Source organism: Agrilus planipennis, unplaced genomic scaffold, assembly GCF_000699045.2.
Source record: "Agrilus planipennis isolate EAB-ADULT unplaced genomic scaffold, Apla_2.0 scaffold13, whole genome shotgun sequence".
Classification (NCBI taxonomy): Eukaryota; Metazoa; Arthropoda; class Insecta; order Coleoptera; family Buprestidae; genus Agrilus; species Agrilus planipennis.
The window spans coordinates 1,341,305-1,363,100 of NW_020439040.1; the positions used below are offsets into that span (position 1 = coordinate 1,341,305).

The following is a 21,796-nucleotide window of genomic DNA, read 5'->3' on the forward strand; positions in this document are numbered from 1 at the left end:
CATGACGGATCATGGTGGCGTCATAAGTGAACAATTAGAGGAGTCATGATAAAACTGGTTTTCGGAATTCTAACCGCGTCTTATTGATGCAATCCCCATGACGGATCATGGTGGCGTCATAAGTGAACACTTTAAGAAGTCATGAGAAAACTGGATCTCGGAATTCTAACCGCGTCTTATTGATACAATTACCATGACGGATCATGGTGGCGTCATAAGTGAACACGTTGAAAAGTCATGATAAAACTGGTTTTCGGAATTCTAACCGCGTCTTATTGATGCAATCCCCATGACGGATCATGGTGGCGTCATAAGTGAACACTTTAAGAAGTCATGAGAAAACTGGATCTCGGAATTCTAACCGCGTCTTATTGATACAATTACCATGACGGATCATGGTGGCGTCATAAGTGAACACGTTGAAAAGTCATGAGAAAACTGGATCTCGGAATTCTTACTGCGTCTTATTGATGCAATCCCCATGCAGATCATGGTGGCGTCATAAGTGGACACTTTGAAGAGCCATGAAGAAACTGAATTTCCAAATTCTAACCTGGTCATGATGGCGTCAAAAGTGTACAAGAGTCATGAAAATGTTAGATATCCAAAATTCTAACCACATGTTACTGATGAAGTCCCCATGAAAATAAATGGACACTTTGAGGTGTCATAAGAAAACTGAATTTCCGAATTCTAACCGCGTCTTGTTGATGCAATCCCCATGACGCATTATGGTGGCGTAATACGTGGATACTTTGAAGAGTCATTAAGAACCAGGATTTCCGAATTGTAACTGCCGATGAAAACCTCATGAGGGATCATGGTGGCATCATAAATGAATACATTGAAGTGTCATGAAGAAACTGAATTTCTGAATTCTAGCCGCGAATGAAAGCCTCATGACAGATCATGGTGGCGTCATAAGTGAACACTTCGGAGAGTCAGGAAAAAACAGAATTTCCGAGTTGTAACAGCGGATGAAATCCTCATGACGGATCATGGTGGCGTCATAAGTGAACAATTAGAGGAGTCATGATAAAACTGGTTTTCGGAATTCTAACCGCGTCTTATTGATGCAATCCCCATGACGGATCATGGTGGCGTCATAAGTGAACACTTTAAGAAGTCATGAGAAAACTGGATCTCGGAATTCTAACCGCGTCTTATTGATACAATTACCATGACGGATCATGGTGGCGTCATAAGTGAACACGTTGAAAAGTCATGATAAAACTGGTTTTCGGAATTCTAACCGCGTCTTATTGATGCAATCCCCATGACGGATCATGGTGGCGTCATAAGTGAACACTTTAAGAAGTCATGAGAAAACTGGATCTCGGAATTCTAACCGCGTCTTATTGATACAATTACCATGACGGATCATGGTGGCGTCATAAGTGAACACGTTGAAAAGTCATGAGAAAACTGGATCTCGGAATTCTTACTGCGTCTTATTGATGCAATCCCCATGCAGATCATGGTGGCGTCATAAGTGGACACTTTGAAGAGCCATGAAGAAACTGAATTTCCAAATTCTAACCTGGTCATGATGGCGTCAAAAGTGTACAAGAGTCATGAAAATGTTAGATATCCAAAATTCTAACCACATGTTACTGATGAAGTCCCCATGAAAATAAATGGACACTTTGAGGTGTCATAAGAAAACTGAATTTCCGAATTCTAACCGCGTCTTGTTGATGCAATCCCCATGACGCATTATGGTGGCGTAATACGTGGATACTTTGAAGAGTCATTAAGAACCAGGATTTCCGAATTGTAACTGCCGATGAAAACCTCATGAGGGATCATGGTGGCATCATAAATGAATACATTGAAGTGTCATGAAGAAACTGAATTTCTGAATTCTAGCCGCGAATGAAAGCCTCATGACAGATCATGGTGGCGTCATAAGTGAACACTTCGGAGAGTCAGGAAAAAACAGAATTTCCGAGTTGTAACAGCGGATGAAATCCTCATGACAAATCATGGTGGCGTCATAAGTGAACACTTTGGAGAGTCATGAAAAACAGAATTTCCGAGTTGTAACAGCGGATGAAATCCTCATGACAGGTCATGGTGGCGTCATAAGTGAACACTTCGGAGAGTCATGAAGAGACAGGATTTTCGAATTTTAACAGCGGATGAAATTCTCATGACAGATCATGGTGGCGTCATAAATGAACACTTTCAAAAGTCATGAAGAGAATCTGAATTTCCGAATTCCAGTCGTGTCTTATTGATGAAAACCCCATGACGTTGGTGGATTTCCGAATTCTAACCGAGTCTTATTAATGATTTTGTTTTCTATCGATTGATGGTCTCATAGTATTCAATTCAACTGAATTAAGTTAATTCGTTATTTAGTTACAGTTTATAATTGTTTTTAGTATTAATCCTGGATTCTTTTATTGGACGTAAGGATATTAAAAAAGTATGTTTACTTTTTCTCATTTTATAATTTATTCGTGGCATTATAGATTAGATCTTACCGATTAAGTTAACAGAAAGTTAATCTTAATCAGCATTTAATTTTCTTTGCTTCATTTTTGTTCTTTGTGATTTCTTTATAAGAACAGCTCCGATATAATAAACGTGATTATAATGAGTATCACCCTCATCACGCTATCGGAAATAATAACGATAATAATCATAATAATAATAACAGCAATATAACTAACCACCCCTGTCTATTGCCCACGGTCACACCCTACAGGTTAACATAAACTTCCACCCTGCTGGTTCCGTTTTCCTTAACCGGAAAGGCCGAGGTGCCGATGCCTACGTTATGTAACACGTACAACGAATAGAAGGACGGAACGTAGGGAGGCAGGAACAGAAAGGGCACTTAAGCCTGTGGGATCGTGCTTCTCGTTAGAACAATAATAGTAATAACTCTAAAGGCCCTTACATCAAATTACCGTCCGTCGTCTCTTAGTAATCTTATCTCACGAAAGTCTGAGCAGTCCATTTATCATCATTACAAATTTGAAAATGAACCACCTTCGCTGTTGCCAGATAATATATCAATATACCTCTTTTACTATTTTTTTTGTTGGAGGCATTAGAAAGAGCAGGAGAGCAGAAGGCGCTATGGAAATCAATAAGAAATAGTTAGAGATATATTTGAAGCAGAAACGGGAGTTAAGGGAAGAAGAGGTAGACCTAGGTTAGATTACTGTTCACAAATAGTTAAGGATGTGGGATGTTCAAGTTTCAGGAAAGTGCAAAGATTATGTTAGGATAGGAAAGATTGGAGGTGCGTATCCAACCAGTCTTAGATTTTAGGTATCTAGGAAGTCAGATAAGTCAGGACGGAAGGAGCAGTAGGGATATAAAGCAGAGGATAGCGCAGGTTCGAGTCGCCTTCAATAAAAAGAAGTCAGTTCGATGCTCGCGAACGGTTAATTTAGAAACTCGAAAAAGGTTGTTAAAGATGTATGTTTGGAGCGCGGCGTTGTACGAGTGCGAAATATGGACGATGGGCGCGGCGGAAAAGAAAAGGTTAGAAACGTTCGAAATGTGGTGTCACAGGCGAATGATGAGCATACCGTGGATAGAGAAGGTTAGAAATGAAGGGTTATTAGGAAGAATAGGAGAACAGAGGACTCTATGGAAGTCAATAAGAAATAGACGAGATGGGTTAGTAGGACACCTTCTCAGGCATGAAGGTCTAGTCAGAGACGTATTAGAGGCAGAAACAGGAGTTAGGAGGGGTAGAGGTAGACCTAGGTTAGATTACTGTTCGCAAATAGTTAAGGATGTGGGATGTTCTAGTTTTAGGGAAAAGCGAAGATTAGCTCAGAATAGGAAAGAGTGGAGATACGTGTCCAACCAGTCTTAAGACTGACGACCTTATGATGACGATCAAATTGTCATACTTTTTTGCAATTTTCTACTTGGCAACTGCGACCGATAGATACGGTATAGCTTGACATAGGTACACAGTACTTCCTTCGCTTTGGGCTGTATGAAACGGACGACAGAATTGGGTAAGGCCAACCGAGATAATAGTGCCACCAACTGCGAGGGTGTCAATTCACGCACACGTGTCTCCAGCCAAATACGCCACATGCTTAGCAGCAGGATTCCTGGGCTGTCCATTACTTTTAGCCGTTTGAAACGTGAGACAAATATCTCTCCCAGGGGATACAATATACATACATACTATAAATATACTTCTCGAGACTGCTAATAATAATAATATTCACTGACCAGCAGGTAGAAAGTTCTCTTAATTTTTTATTAAATGTGTTGATTCAAATTGGTAGGAATGGCTATTGCTTTTTGATTGACTCGTACAGATATCTCAGCAATTTTACAGTTGGTATAGAGATGTATGACTTAAACTAATGTATCATTAAGGCGGTTTAACATGGCACATAAGAATTAAACCTGAAGACGCTTTTACAAAGGTCTGTAGGCCCTTTCACCAGTCCGATCAGGCTAAACAATAATTGTAAAGGTGTGAAGTGAGCTTTGTCGAAAATGGTAATACTGTTTTTGAACATTTGCAGTTGCTGTAAGCTGTGAATATAGCTATTCCTTTCTCGTGGTCTATAGTTATTAGCCACTTGTGCCTTCTCTTTTATCGAAACCCAAACAAGATAGAAGATACGTCCTCTCTCATAGATAATTTATTGCAAACTTTGCCAATTTTGATCGTTCTAACTATATCAACACCAATCGCCCTACTTTTATTGCTTTTGTGTCACGTTAAAGTGCGTGTACTGTATACAAACATGTCACAGAAAATTCTGTCCAATATACCTAGAAACATTCTGGATGGTTTTTTAATTTAGCCATCATCGTCTTAATACTTTTTTGTCATCTACAGAAGCGTATTATAATTTACATGCGAGTACAGTTATAATTAGGGAATTCATTAGACGTTGATGCTGGAGGTAATTATGATAATTAGGTAATTTAATAATAGCAAGACATTTTCATAAATTCGGCCTAGTTTTTCTGGCAAACGCTTTGTTTTTTCCGCTATCTTTCAACGAGCACATACTGAGTCAGTGTAATGAACTTAAATAATTTAAATCAAATTAGGTTGCAGTTGTATGAGTAATGGTCATACGACAATTATTCTGTTATGAAAACGTTGACTTCTTCGCATATTGCATTATGGTTCGTAGGTATCTGTGAAGAACGGCAATTATATACATAGTTAGTAGGATGATTGTTTCTTTAAAATTTGATATTTTTCCTGTTCTTTGCGTTACAATTTTCAAGAGTTACCATTAGGGTTGCCACCCGTACTTTATTATAAAGTATTGTACTCTGTTTCGACTGTGCGTACGTTATACTTTACAAGACACATAAAGTACGCAGAAATACTTTATTTAANTGAATTGGTCAATTTGTTAGTGAAATATTGTCAATTGTTTATCCCAATAGACATAAAGAGTTTTTGCCGTAACTTTTTTTTGAGCAAACATTTTCAGTTGTCTCTTTGTTACAATAATTTGAAAACGATCTCTTACTTTAAAAAAATATAAAATAATGTTACAATAAATGCAAGAGTCACAAAACTTCAAGCAAATAATGTTAGTATATGGTATCCTATCTGGCGTTTGGTGATGATCAAACTGCAATGGTGATAAACAAAATTGTAAACAATGCCAATTGTGAAGTGTTATCACGGGCTGTCCTCGCTAACTTTAAAACACAATGAGGTCACTAAACCTTAGCACATTCATAATGTGTGGAAATATAACAATAACAAAAATTCAGGCCTTTTGATGCATCACTTTATCATCTCTTTCACCTGTTTGAAACGTAACAGTTTTATCAATGAAATAATTACATATTAATTATTATTAATTAATACAACACATGTTTTACTTTGAATTAATACAATTCAAGGTTTTTTAGTTGTTCAATTGAATAAAACAATAAGCCAAAAGGGTGATTTCAATTAAATTTTTCTGAATTCGTTAATAAAGGAGAATTTCCCAAAAACCACACATGTATAAGATCTAAATGTTTTACGTGGTGGGCGCTACGGTGTTATCGGCGAATGATGAGGATATCGTGGATAGAGAAGGTTGGAAATGAAGAGACATTAGAAAGAATAAGAGAAATAGGCGAGATAGGTTGGTATGACACCTTCTCAGGCACGAAGGTCTAGTCAGGGACATATTAGAGGAAGAAACAGTAGTTGAGAAGAGACCTAGATTAAGTTCATCATCATTATAAGATCGTCAGTCCTAAGACTGGTTGGACACGCATCTCCATTCCTTCTTATCCCGAGCTAATCTTCGCATTTTCCTAAAACTAGAATAACCCATATCCTTAACTATTTGCGAACAGTAGTCTAAACTTGGTCTACCCCTACCCCTCCTAACTTCCGTTTCTGCCTCTAATATATCTCTAACTAGTCCTTCATGCCTAAGAAGGTGTCCTATCTCCTATCTAGCCTATTTCTTATTGACTTCCATAGAGTCCTGTATTCTATTCTTTCTAATATCTCTTGATTTCCAACCTTCTCTATCCACGGTATCCTCATCATTCGCCTGTAATACCACATTTCGAATGCTTCTAACCTGTTTTAGATTAGTGTTCGCAAATAGTTAAGGATATGGGATATGTTCTGGTTTTACGGAAACACAAAGATTAGCTCAGAATGGAAGTGCGTGTCCAACCAGTCTTAGGGCTGAAGACCTAATGATGATGTTGAAGATATAGCTCTTTCATTTCCCTCATAATTTTTCAGAAGCATTTCGATCACTTTTCCTTTTCCATAATATATTATGCTGTATGATTCAACAGAAATGGAAAAATCGTTAAAAAAATACGAAAACTGCAAAGCACCTAGGTAATTTCAATATCCCCTTTTCACTAATGAAACAGACGGTTTGTTACACGGACAGATGTTAAAAAAAATAATAAACTGATTTTGAAAAGGTTTGCCTGGCACATGACCCGCATGTGTAATTAACGTGACATCGTTTGGCGATTTTCGTGAGCTTTTTTATTAAAAAAAATTCAATTTAACAGCACTGCTCAGAGCGTTTCCATGGCGTCCATACAGAGGCATGAGGTATAATATACACATGTATATGTATTGTTAATGTATTCATTATTGTGTGCAAAATGTTTATGGTGGCAGTTGTGAACAAAAAACCGCTGATATTGCAGCACCACTAAATTAATGTTCACAGGTGAAATGCATGAAACGTTATTATTTTAAGTATGAATACATATGTGACATCGTTACGTATTAAACTGATCCACATGTTTTTAGTTTTTTGACACTTGAAATGTAAAAAAAATTAAATAAATTGGACAATTTTGAATAAGAATTCTGCCAGGAACATTATCTTCTTCCCTTTTTGATCAAAGCAATACTGGGATTTAAATTATTTTATTTAAAAAACCACAAGCAACGTTTCGCCTAAATTGTTAAGCTTTTTCAAGGCTAATTAAATAAAACTACGGCTGTGATTATTAAATCATTTTCTCTTTTGTTTCAAAATCTATTAAGCTTTTAACTATCTTTCATTATAACTTCAGAGATAGGTATTTATAAGGATTTTCACTTCTCAAAATTATAGAGAAGTGTAACTTGATTGGTCCAGTTTTTTGTTGTCTAGTAGATGTATGTACCCAGCAGAAATATTCTTAGATTATTACGTATGATGCATGCAGGCTCCTACACTCAGTCCCTGATAAGCATTAAAAAGGAAACATAGAGATAATAACAGTTAAATATGTACAAATTATTGTGCTTATGCATGTTTTACACTGCAATGTGTAGATTTTACGTAAAACGTGTATTCATGTAATCATACTAAAAATTGTCTTTTGACAAAAAGTAGGTACCTATAATATGTTAATTTTTTATTATGAAATTTTAAAATTTTGTAAATAGATAACCAATATAATATAAACCTACACATAGGAGGAGGTAATTAAAAGACCATTAGGAGATGTGATCTAATGTTTTAAGGGGACCGATTTTGGACTATCTCGACACTTCTCTATTTAATTAAAATTAATTTCGTCTTATTGAATGAAATTCGGATAAAATATTCAATTAAATAGTTACTGAAAATGAGTTCCTACTTATCCTGTTAAAGAAGTAATCAAAATCTCCTCTAAGCTTGTTCATAGCGCCTGATAAATTTTTTTTTCGTCGCGGTTTTTAACACATTTCCAAAACTGTGGCATATATATAACATACCATAAAAGAGCATTAATTATGTTTATGATGACTGATTTTCCTTTGGCCTGTTTTCAAAAAAATCGGCTAAAAGAATAAGTAATAATCCCGAATCAAACGAATTTTTTTTTTCAAAATTTTTCCTGGATTCAACATCAGAAAGCATCACAATTATCATCATCTTACATCGTCATGAAAAAAGATTCTAAAACTACTCTTACCTTTGTATCCGGCAGTATTACACAGACGGGCAGGTAGGGAAACGGCGTCGAAGTTAAGTGGTAGGTAATAGAAGAGAAGAGAATTCGGGCGATAATAACAAGAGAACAACCAGCAGAGCTACTACAACAACAATGTGGAAACGCTCACAGAAGCCGACGACGACGGACGGCGACTAGTAGATTGCGACGGACGAATTGAGCGAGCGAAAACGACGCGGTGCTTGCGGCGGCGGCGGCGGCAGTAGCGACGGCGTGGTGTTGTTATGTATGTGTGTGTGTATATATGTGAGTTGGTGGCTGGCTGGCTCTGGATGGACGATCGGGAGCAGCGCACGAAAAGAGCGTCTATTGATCACTCGTCGTCGGTCGTCGAGAGAAAGAGAAAGAGCGACCGAGAACGGGAAGAGGCGGTAAAGCGATACGGTGTGACGCGACAGCGAGCGACAAGCGCGACAAATACAAAAAGCGAGGACTTCGCCTGCTTCCTTGCTTTCTTGTTGGTTGTTGCAACCACTCTGAATCTGAGACTGATGAACAGTGCGCAGCAACACTGAACTGAGAACTGACTAGATTCAAAAACAACACCCGCACACAAACATTCGTTTACATACAACACATGTCATCCAGCCTGAAACCACGAAGAAGAATACTATTGATGGACCGAAGCAGTGCCACAGATCAACTTACAGTTTAATACTACCCTGTATTTTAAAGAGATAAAGTTTAGGTGGACGTAGTAGACATATTATTCCAATAAAATAAAAGGGCTCTTCGTAGAGACTAATTTTACAATGATAGAATATGTTTCTTATAGATAAAATCCCCATGACGTATCATGGTGGCGTCATAAGTGAACACTTTGAGAAGTTATTAGAAAACTGGTTTTCGGAATTCTAACTGCGTCTTATTGATGCAATCCCCATGACGGATCATTGTGACGTCATAAGTGAGCACTTTGAGAAGTCATGAGAAAACTGGTTTTAGGAATTCTAACTGCGTCTTATTGATGCAATCCCCATGACGGATCATGGTGGCGTCATAAGTGGACACTTTGAAAAGCCATGAAGAAACTGAATTTCCGAATTCTAACCACATCTTACTGATGAAATTCCCATGATGTATCATAGTGGAGTCATAAGTGAACAATTAGAGGAGTCATGAGAACACTGGATTTCCGAATTCTAACCGCGTCTTATTGATACAATTACCATGACGAATCATGGTGGCGTCATAAGTGAACAATTAGAGGAGTCATGAGAACACTGGATTTCCGAATTCTAACCGCGTCTTATTGATACAATTACCATGACGAATCATGGTGGCGTCATAAGTGAACAATTAGAGGAGTCATGAGAACACTGGATTTCCGAATTCTAACCGCGTCTTATTGATACAATTACCATGACGAATCATGGTGGCGTCATAAGTGAACAATTAGAGGAGTCATGAGAACACTGGATTTCCGAATTCTAACCGCGTCTTATTGATACAATTACCATGACGAATCATGGTGGCGTCATAAGTGAACAATTAGAGGAGTCATGAGAACACTGGATTTCCGAATTCTAACCGCGTCTTATTGATACAATTACCATGACGAATCATGGTGGCGTCATAAGTGAACAATTAGAGGAGTCATGAGAACACTGGATTTCCGAATTCTAACCGCGTCTTATTGATACAATTACCATGACGAATCATGGTGGCGTCATAAGTGAACAATTAGAGGAGTCATGAGAACACTGGATTTCCGAATTCTAACCGCGTCTTATTGATACAATTACCATGACGAATCATGGTGGCGTCATAAGTGAACAATTAGAGGAGTCATGAGAACACTGGATTTCCGAATTCTAACCGCGTCTTATTGATACAATTACCATGACGAATCATGGTGGCGTCATAAGTGAACAATTAGAGGAGTCATGAGAACACTGGATTTCCGAATTCTAACCGCGTCTTATTGATACAATTACCATGACGAATCATGGTGGCGTCATAAGTGAACAATTAGAGGAGTCATGAGAACACTGGATTTCCGAATTCTAACCGCGTCTTATTGATACAATTACCATGACGAATCATGGTGGCGTCATAAGTGAACAATTAGAGGAGTCATGAGAACACTGGATTTCCGAATTCTAACCGCGTCTTATTGATACAATTACCATGACGAATCATGGTGGCGTCATAAGTGAACAATTAGAGGAGTCATGAGAACACTGGATTTCCGAATTCTAACCGCGTCTTATTGATACAATTACCATGACGAATCATGGTGGCGTCATAAGTGAACAATTAGAGGAGTCATGAGAACACTGGATTTCCGAATTCTAACCGCGTCTTATTGATACAATTACCATGACGAATCATGGTGGCGTCATAAGTGAACAATTAGAGGAGTCATGAGAACACTGGATTTCCGAATTCTAACCGCGTCTTATTGATACAATTACCATGACGAATCATGGTGGCGTCATAAGTGAACAATTAGAGGAGTCATGAGAACACTGGATTTCCGAATTCTAACCGCGTCTTATTGATACAATTACCATGACGAATCATGGTGGCGTCATAAGTGAACAATTAGAGGAGTCATGAGAACACTGGATTTCCGAATTCTAACCGCGTCTTATTGATACAATTACCATGACGAATCATGGTGGCGTCATAAGTGAACAATTAGAGGAGTCATGAGAACACTGGATTTCCGAATTCTAACCGCGTCTTATTGATACAATTACCATGACGAATCATGGTGGCGTCATAAGTGAACAATTAGAGGAGTCATGAGAACACTGGATTTCCGAATTCTAACCGCGTCTTATTGATACAATTACCATGACGAATCATGGTGGCGTCATAAGTGAACAATTAGAGGAGTCATGAGAACACTGGATTTCCGAATTCTAACCGCGTCTTATTGATACAATTACCATGACGAATCATGGTGGCGTCATAAGTGAACAATTAGAGGAGTCATGAGAACACTGGATTTCCGAATTCTAACCGCGTCTTATTGATACAATTACCATGACGAATCATGGTGGCGTCATAAGTGAACAATTAGAGGAGTCATGAGAACACTGGATTTCCGAATTCTAACCGCGTCTTATTGATACAATTACCATGACGAATCATGGTGGCGTCATAAGTGAACAATTAGAGGAGTCATGAGAACACTGGATTTCCGAATTCTAACCGCGTCTTATTGATACAATTACCATGACGAATCATGGTGGCGTCATAAGTGAACAATTAGAGGAGTCATGAGAACACTGGATTTCCGAATTCTAACCGCGTCTTATTGATACAATTACCATGACGAATCATGGTGGCGTCATAAGTGAACAATTAGAGGAGTCATGAGAACACTGGATTTCCGAATTCTAACCGCGTCTTATTGATACAATTACCATGACGAATCATGGTGGCGTCATAAGTGAACAATTAGAGGAGTCATGAGAACACTGGATTTCCGAATTCTAACCGCGTCTTATTGATACAATTACCATGACGAATCATGGTGGCGTCATAAGTGAACAATTAGAGGAGTCATGAGAACACTGGATTTCCGAATTCTAACCGCGTCTTATTGATACAATTACCATGACGAATCATGGTGGCGTCATAAGTGAACAATTAGAGGAGTCATGAGAACACTGGATTTCCGAATTCTAACCGCGTCTTATTGATACAATTACCATGACGAATCATGGTGGCGTCATAAGTGAACAATTAGAGGAGTCATGAGAACACTGGATTTCCGAATTCTAACCGCGTCTTATTGATACAATTACCATGACGAATCATGGTGGCGTCATAAGTGAACAATTAGAGGAGTCATGAGAACACTGGATTTCCGAATTCTAACCGCGTCTTATTGATACAATTACCATGACGAATCATGGTGGCGTCATAAGTGAACAATTAGAGGAGTCATGAGAACACTGGATTTCCGAATTCTAACCGCGTCTTATTGATACAATTACCATGACGAATCATGGTGGCGTCATAAGTGAACAATTAGAGGAGTCATGAGAACACTGGATTTCCGAATTCTAACCGCGTCTTATTGATACAATTACCATGACGAATCATGGTGGCGTCATAAGTGAACAATTAGAGGAGTCATGAGAACACTGGATTTCCGAATTCTAACCGCGTCTTATTGATACAATTACCATGACGAATCATGGTGGCGTCATAAGTGAACAATTAGAGGAGTCATGAGAACACTGGATTTCCGAATTCTAACCGCGTCTTATTGATACAATTACCATGACGAATCATGGTGGCGTCATAAGTGAACAATTAGAGGAGTCATGAGAACACTGGATTTCCGAATTCTAACCGCGTCTTATTGATACAATTACCATGACGAATCATGGTGGCGTCATAAGTGAACAATTAGAGGAGTCATGAGAACACTGGATTTCCGAATTCTAACCGCGTCTTATTGATACAATTACCATGACGAATCATGGTGGCGTCATAAGTGAACAATTAGAGGAGTCATGAGAACACTGGATTTCCGAATTCTAACCGCGTCTTATTGATACAATTACCATGACGAATCATGGTGGCGTCATAAGTGAACAATTAGAGGAGTCATGAGAACACTGGATTTCCGAATTCTAACCGCGTCTTATTGATACAATTACCATGACGAATCATGGTGGCGTCATAAGTGAACAATTAGAGGAGTCATGAGAACACTGGATTTCCGAATTCTAACCGCGTCTTATTGATACAATTACCATGACGAATCATGGTGGCGTCATAAGTGAACAATTAGAGGAGTCATGAGAACACTGGATTTCCGAATTCTAACCGCGTCTTATTGATACAATTACCATGACGAATCATGGTGGCGTCATAAGTGAACAATTAGAGGAGTCATGAGAACACTGGATTTCCGAATTCTAACCGCGTCTTATTGATACAATTACCATGACGAATCATGGTGGCGTCATAAGTGAACAATTAGAGGAGTCATGAGAACACTGGATTTCCGAATTCTAACCGCGTCTTATTGATACAATTACCATGACGAATCATGGTGGCGTCATAAGTGAACAATTAGAGGAGTCATGAGAACACTGGATTTCCGAATTCTAACCGCGTCTTATTGATACAATTACCATGACGAATCATGGTGGCGTCATAAGTGAACAATTAGAGGAGTCATGAGAACACTGGATTTCCGAATTCTAACCGCGTCTTATTGATACAATTACCATGACGAATCATGGTGGCGTCATAAGTGAACAATTAGAGGAGTCATGAGAACACTGGATTTCCGAATTCTAACCGCGTCTTATTGATACAATTACCATGACGAATCATGGTGGCGTCATAAGTGAACAATTAGAGGAGTCATGAGAACACTGGATTTCCGAATTCTAACCGCGTCTTATTGATACAATTACCATGACGAATCATGGTGGCGTCATAAGTGAACAATTAGAGGAGTCATGAGAACACTGGATTTCCGAATTCTAACCGCGTCTTATTGATACAATTACCATGACGAATCATGGTGGCGTCATAAGTGAACAATTAGAGGAGTCATGAGAACACTGGATTTCCGAATTCTAACCGCGTCTTATTGATACAATTACCATGACGAATCATGGTGGCGTCATAAGTGAACAATTAGAGGAGTCATGAGAACACTGGATTTCCGAATTCTAACCGCGTCTTATTGATACAATTACCATGACGAATCATGGTGGCGTCATAAGTGAACAATTAGAGGAGTCATGAGAACACTGGATTTCCGAATTCTAACCGCGTCTTATTGATACAATTACCATGACGAATCATGGTGGCGTCATAAGTGAACAATTAGAGGAGTCATGAGAACACTGGATTTCCGAATTCTAACCGCGTCTTATTGATACAATTACCATGACGAATCATGGTGGCGTCATAAGTGAACAATTAGAGGAGTCATGAGAACACTGGATTTCCGAATTCTAACCGCGTCTTATTGATACAATTACCATGACGAATCATGGTGGCGTCATAAGTGAACAATTAGAGGAGTCATGAGAACACTGGATTTCCGAATTCTAACCGCGTCTTATTGATACAATTACCATGACGAATCATGGTGGCGTCATAAGTGAACAATTAGAGGAGTCATGAGAACACTGGATTTCCGAATTCTAACCGCGTCTTATTGATACAATTACCATGACGAATCATGGTGGCGTCATAAGTGAACAATTAGAGGAGTCATGAGAACACTGGATTTCCGAATTCTAACCGCGTCTTATTGATACAATTACCATGACGAATCATGGTGGCGTCATAAGTGAACAATTAGAGGAGTCATGAGAACACTGGATTTCCGAATTCTAACCGCGTCTTATTGATACAATTACCATGACGAATCATGGTGGCGTCATAAGTGAACAATTAGAGGAGTCATGAGAACACTGGATTTCCGAATTCTAACCGCGTCTTATTGATACAATTACCATGACGAATCATGGTGGCGTCATAAGTGAACAATTAGAGGAGTCATGAGAACACTGGATTTCCGAATTCTAACCGCGTCTTATTGATACAATTACCATGACGAATCATGGTGGCGTCATAAGTGAACAATTAGAGGAGTCATGAGAACACTGGATTTCCGAATTCTAACCGCGTCTTATTGATACAATTACCATGACGAATCATGGTGGCGTCATAAGTGAACAATTAGAGGAGTCATGAGAACACTGGATTTCCGAATTCTAACCGCGTCTTATTGATACAATTACCATGACGAATCATGGTGGCGTCATAAGTGAACAATTAGAGGAGTCATGAGAACACTGGATTTCCGAATTCTAACCGCGTCTTATTGATACAATTACCATGACGAATCATGGTGGCGTCATAAGTGAACAATTAGAGGAGTCATGAGAACACTGGATTTCCGAATTCTAACCGCGTCTTATTGATACAATTACCATGACGAATCATGGTGGCGTCATAAGTGAACAATTAGAGGAGTCATGAGAACACTGGATTTCCGAATTCTAACCGCGTCTTATTGATACAATTACCATGACGAATCATGGTGGCGTCATAAGTGAACAATTAGAGGAGTCATGAGAACACTGGATTTCCGAATTCTAACCGCGTCTTNGCATGGACGAATGGCGAGGGTCGCGGATAAAAAATAGCATTCGGAATCAAGTTACGACATTATGTATATGTATATGTCTCTACATTGATGTGGTTGGACGGAAAATTATTAGAAAAGGGCGTGTGGGTGTAACACACGTTGACCTTTAACATATGAAACAAAACAAAAATTGAATATACAACAGCAAATTTATCAATTATCCAATGGCAAAATAATAAATATATTTCTTATTAAAATATGCAATTGTATATTAGATGTCTACTTTATTTTAAGATTTTTTAATAACGATTTGATAAACTCATTTTACTTTTTCGGATTTCTACAATTTTGGTGGAGGCGCCGGGATATAAATTGTTATCTACATAATTTGTAAGTCCCGAAAAATTGGCATTCGAGCAAATTTCATTGTTACAGATGCATTTTCAACTGTTTAATAACAAATGATTAAAACAGTAAACAGTTTTCATTGTCAACATTGAGTTTGCAGATGTTAATAAAAAACGATCAATGATCCATAGACTTAGAAGACAAAATTATTTTTGTTGCTGTTGATGTTACACTTTTTCAATTATTATCAAGAACAAATGAATTGTTAAATGTCAAATAAATTAAAGGTATTTAAACTTAGTTTATTGAAAGGCGTGTTATGAAAAACCGTTCATGTTAACACAAAAAAAAAATAATTCCTTTATCTTTCTTCTACTGGGAATACCTACAGCAGTTTCCTTTCAATTTCTACCCGTTCCGACAGCACCTGTCCAAATCAGAACATGTTCAATTAAAAACTTAACTGATCTTCTTACAAAAGGCGAAAAGAATGGATTCGAAATTGGTATTAAATTGTGTTCGAACTACTTCTACGCTCTCTCAATTATTCCTTGCTCAGAGACCTTTTAAATTAATTTTCCATTTACGAACAAAGCTAGAAATAAATGGGACGTTTATTAAAGAAAAAAGTAATTAATTTTATTAAAAGTGTTTTTGGTAAAATGATTGTAAAAGGCCTTGAGTATTAAAAACTTCATTTATTATTGATTTTTGTTGCATATTACATAAAATAGATAAATTTTTATTCCATAAACAAGACAAAACGCCTTCAAGTTTAATCTTAGATTAGAAAACAAAAACAAAATGAAGAGTTAGATTGCTTCCTTCGACATGGTTCTGATTTTTCTTTTGACTTTCTCGAAAGCGTCTGTAATGGCTTGCCGGAATGATTTTCCATACCATATGTGAGCGCCAACATGACCCGTATCCAGATAGCGTACAGTTGCTCCAGGCCACAAGTCCTCCAATCGGGAACAGCCGTCTCTCGGGACATATCCATCGCTTTTTGCACAGATGGCTAAAATACAAGAATGGATTTGACAGCTGAGGAAAACGGCGGCAATTGTCTCATTCTAAAAAAATAACAAAACACGAACACAAAACAATTTTCACACTTGATTGTTTAGCGTGCCTGCTTTGTTTTTTTTTTGTTCGTTTTACATGAACTTCTAGCTTTTGAATTATATTATTATTGAGCTCATCATTATGAATTCAAAGGCGCGCACAGAATAAGATAACGATGCGAACTTTGGAACTTGAGGCTCTTATTCGTAAAGGAGCAAAATATGTACATACGTAAATATAATTTAGTTAACAATAGGTAGTTTCAAAGATATTTTAACTGAAGTTTAAGTGCATTCGACGACTTATTCAAATCGTTGAAATGCCAGCGAAAATTACCTTGTACTTTCGTTTCTCTAAGTAACTTTCATGAATGTATTTATATACACTCTACTTGTAGAGTTAGAATTCATCTCTTAATTTAAGTTTTCTACAGAAATATTTCTTTTTTAGTAATGAGCAAAGCAACAGTAAGACCAAAACTGTCCCAGTCTTGATATTGGTCTTGGTCTTACTTATTCGGTCTTGATTTTGGTCTTGCTCAAATACTTTTAGTTATGGTCTTCATGTCTTGTTGTTGCTGGTATAGTGTCGGTCTTGGTGTTAAATCTTGGTCTTGATCATTTAATCTTAATCTTCTTCGTTTAGTCTTGGTATTGTTTGTTCGGTCTTGGCCTTAACCTTGCTAGTATAAAGACAATTTTTGATCTTGTATTTTCGCAAAACCAAAACCAAGAGCAGCAATTTCGCTTATCAGTATTCTTTTTACAAAATTTCGTGCATTTACAATCTCTCTCCCCACTGAAACTTACCTATCACTAATGACGTGTCAAATGGAGCAGAATAATTTTTCAAATGCGTAAATTCATCCATCACGCCTATCATAAACCAAACCGCTTCGCGATTTTTCTCTTTCACATTAAAAGACTCTTTGAGGGCTGCATACGAAATCTTCTGGTTGTAAAACGGCCAATTGATTGATATCCTTTGCTTTACTCTAGTCGAATTACTAGAATAGTAAGGAACTTCTGGTTTTCTATGATTTAAAAGCTGTACCATATCGTGAGGAGTGTTGAGGAGTTCTGACGGTTTTGTACTGAAATCTACGTGACAATTTGGTTTTGTAAAAGGGTCATCAACAATTCTCAGCTGTTTGGACAAGACTTCGCAGAATTTGCTATTGGCACAGTATTGTCTTTGCAGCAGGTCCCAGTCAATAGCTTCACTAAGGACGCCGTCTGTGAAAACAGATGACCCTGTCGACCAGGACAGACAGGGAACGAGAACCAACGGTTTGGGCCAGTTGCTGGCTCCTAACGATGCCATATGACCCCCCATTGACAGTCCTGTCAGTCCTAGTGGTCCGAAACCCATTTTTTCGCACCAGTGAAGTAACACCAAACTCTCCAAAATCAGACAACCGCCCATCACAAGAATGTCCGAAACGTAATGAAGGCTGGAACGAAACTGATCTTTGGGTTTCCTCAATCCGTAATAAGGATTCTCCAAAATTATCGAGCCTATGTCGGATTTCAAAAGGGGTTTTGCCATTATATTTCGGCGACGCCAGAAAAAATGATCCCCGGTAGCAGCGTAATGTATACAAATGGGTTTGAATTCGGAATTCCACTTTTTCGGAATGATTAATTGAAAATAAGCGTTCTCGACAACCTTTGGTACCACTTCTGGGATAAAAGACACCAATGGGGTCTTAAAGCTACCGTTGATAATGTGATATTCGGATTCAATCTCTTCGTGATGGATATTAACGGGATAATCAATGGGTATTAGCTTGTAGGCATCTTCTCTTTTGCAAATGACCTTACGGAATTCAAAAAATTTGTCGTAACAATCGGGATCGCCCCACCCTCTTGTGAAAAACTTGTGGAAGATCATTTTTTTGTACAATTTGTCTAGTCTGCTAACCGTTGGCATATTTGTCGAATTTGTGGGGGTGGGTTACAAGCGTGCCGTTAGTTTTTTAACATTCTGATTCGGTGTTTTAAATTGTCATGGTTGGAAAAAATCAGGAATCATCAAATCTTAACCTAAACGTCAAACGTCACTATCTACAACAACAAAAATAATCAATCATGGACTAGATGATTAACCATTTAATTATATGCTTCTGTTTTTCAAACACGTATCGATATCAGAAAATCAGAACGAGCCCTTTAAGTACGTACCTCTTACATGAGCGATCACCCTGTATATATGAACAAATAGACCCGGGTCGTCGGAAATAGAATCTTAGATTACAGGGTTGTAAATGTCAACTTTTCCAACGTAGGTACTCATATCCACCCTATCATGTTAGGGTTGTACTTCCAAATTACGTTAATTGGCGCTGTTACCCCAACACAGCCATAAATATGCATCAGAAACCTTATTCCTCTGTCTTACCAAACACATTTGTGAAATTAACAAAATTAAACACGAAATTACGAATTATAATTAGTGGTATTACTATATCATTTACTATACTTTCGAAGGTAGGTTATCATTTACTGTACTTAGCACAATTAAACCACCTACGTAAATTATGCAGTAGATAACAAGATTAATCCTTTTAGGGCTAAAGCACACACGAAATTAAGTATATTCACATAAAATTTTGGCACTGCAACACGTCCATTTACTTAGTAAATAGTTTTGATTATTTCAATAGTAATGCACAGATTTTATTGTATGCTTTAACTTCTAAATTCGAATGCGTGCAAAAGGCCATGAAGATTAGTCTAAATTGGTATATGGTCCTTTGCCAACTACTATAGGATCTGTTAACAAAAACGATATAGTTAAGTAGAAATTTAAGTTAAAGTCACGAAATAGAATTATAAAACAATTATAGATAACTCTAGATAGTTTTTGGATGTTTTATATATAGATATAACCCCATGCACCTTGTTAATAAAAGGAAAAGTTTATTGCAAAAATAGAAATTAATTCCATCATTATTAATTTTTATTTTTTGGCGTAAATCATAGGGAATTTGACCAAAATAGTAATTGAAGAAAACAATGGAAATTTCGTTGAACGTTTCTCTGCTTTATTGTATCTTCTTCAGCATTTCATTTTAACTCTTGTTTCAACTCTTCTCATCATTGTAGCATTTTTAAAACCTGATGTATGGTATGGTTATTGTTCAAGAAAACACTTTATATGTTTAAATCCAAACAATAAAATGCTGTAATATCAAACGTAAAATAAACTAAACAAGTAATTCGCTATATTTAACTGAAAATAAATTCTAAGTTCCTTTTTTGAAGTAAACCAATGATTCTTTTCAAAAACGAAAATGAAATGTTTCACGCCGCCACTCACCTAGTATTTGGAAGAATAAAGGCAAATCCAGGGGCAACTCTTGATAGGGGAAAATTAAGTTTTCTAAGGCATATTAAAGGCACAAACGGGAGTTAGGAAGGGTAGAGATAGACCTAGATTAGATTACTGTTCGCAAATAGTTAATGATGTGGGTTGTTCTAGTTTTAAGGGAATGCGAAAATTAGCTCAGGATAGGAAGGAATGGATGTGCGTGTCCAACCAGTCTTAGGACTGACGACCTTATGATGATGATCAAATGTAGGTTCTGGAATGAACCCTGTCAATAAGTTGCGTTTTTCAAAAAAATTCATTTTCTCAAAAGTAATGAAAATTCCTTGCTACAAAGTGTTTATGACAATGCCTAATACGTGTAACGTAACAAAAGTTTGTATCTTTTTGCTTAGAGATACAGTAGGAATAGTGTAAAAATATTAAACACGCTTCGGCAACAGCTGGAATAGACGTGTTTTATAATAATAATAAAAATGAGAACAAAATACGAAAGTGATACGCCGAATGAAAAATTTTCTTCTTCGTATATACATATGTATGCACACATACATACGTGCATAAGTACCTACACATTGTAGATACTTTCATATCACGTTCAATGTTCATCAAACTAGACTGGCACATTGCAAAAGTAATATCGTGTTGCTGTCACGCCCCTTCGATTCGCTTTATACATAACACAAAGAAAAATTGAATTCAATCTACGTCTGTTTTCAAAATTCCCCGCTAGAAAAAGGAAAAACAAAGGAGAGGTCAATTTTCGCAAAACAAAAGGCAGCTACATACAAAATGATAACAGGAGGATTTCTTATCACAAATACGTATTTGTTTAAATGCGTCAAAAACAAAAATTTATCAGACTTTCGACATCCAGGAAGTCAGATAACTCAGGATTGAAGGAATAGTAAAGATATTAAAATTAAATTCAATGAGAAATAATGAGAGTCATGAAAGGCCAGTTAGAAACATATTAGAAGCAGAAACAGGAGTTAAAAGGGGTCGAGGTAGACTTAGATTAAATTAGATTAGATTAAATTAGGAAAGAGAGAAGATACGAAGGACACGTATATTTTTAGAAATTCCTCTGAAAGTATGACACCCCAAATTTCAGGGAAGATACACCTATATGGGTTCTATAATTGTTTTTTTTTAAGTTTCCCTTTTCCTTTTTTTTTCCTTTTTCTTTCCACCGGAGAGAAAACAGTATCCCACGATTAATTTAAAGAACTTTTGAGCATGAGACCCTGTGACACTGACAAATTCTGACCTATTTCGTTTGTCCGAGACGTTTATATTTCTCCCAACTCTACCACGACTTCCCGCAACTGGAGAATTAAATAAATAAATCAATGTTCCTCGCCAAGCCAAAAAATCGCACTTTCCATAGAATTTTACGTAGGCACGTATCAAAAAACGACTTGGGGATCATTTAGAAAAATTTGGTCTGGTATTTTTTTTAAAAAAGTTACTTTTTACGCTTACTTATTATATTAAATAAAAATTATAGTTTGAAATGGCTATAATATATTTATTTAT

General features: G+C 37.3%; 2 protein-coding genes across 3 annotated transcripts in view; both read right to left on the minus strand.

Moving 5' to 3' along the window:
* LOC108744267 overlaps positions 1-8,911 on the minus strand; it is a 101,140-nt gene extending 92,229 nt beyond the window's left edge. The window contains exon 1 of one of the 2 annotated variants that reach the window (XM_018479951.2): positions 8,389-8,911. The gene's annotated coding sequence lies outside the window, so the exon portion shown is untranslated. The remainder of the gene's footprint in view (positions 1-8,388) is intronic. The other variant, XM_018479952.1, reaches the window with a different exon arrangement.
* A 7,647-nt stretch (positions 8,912-16,558) lies between these two features.
* Positions 16,559-19,634, minus strand: LOC108744198 (protein ABHD18-like). The gene is made up of 3 exons (XM_018479847.2): positions 19,111-19,634; positions 17,737-18,993; positions 16,559-16,880 (listed from the first exon to the last, which is right to left on the minus strand). Exons 2-3 carry the CDS (start codon positions 18,857-18,859, stop codon positions 16,675-16,677), a joined length of 1,329 nt encoding a protein of 442 aa, XP_018335349.1. The 5' UTR covers positions 18,860-18,993; positions 19,111-19,634; the 3' UTR covers positions 16,559-16,674.
* Between the last annotated feature and the right edge of the window lie 2,162 nt (positions 19,635-21,796).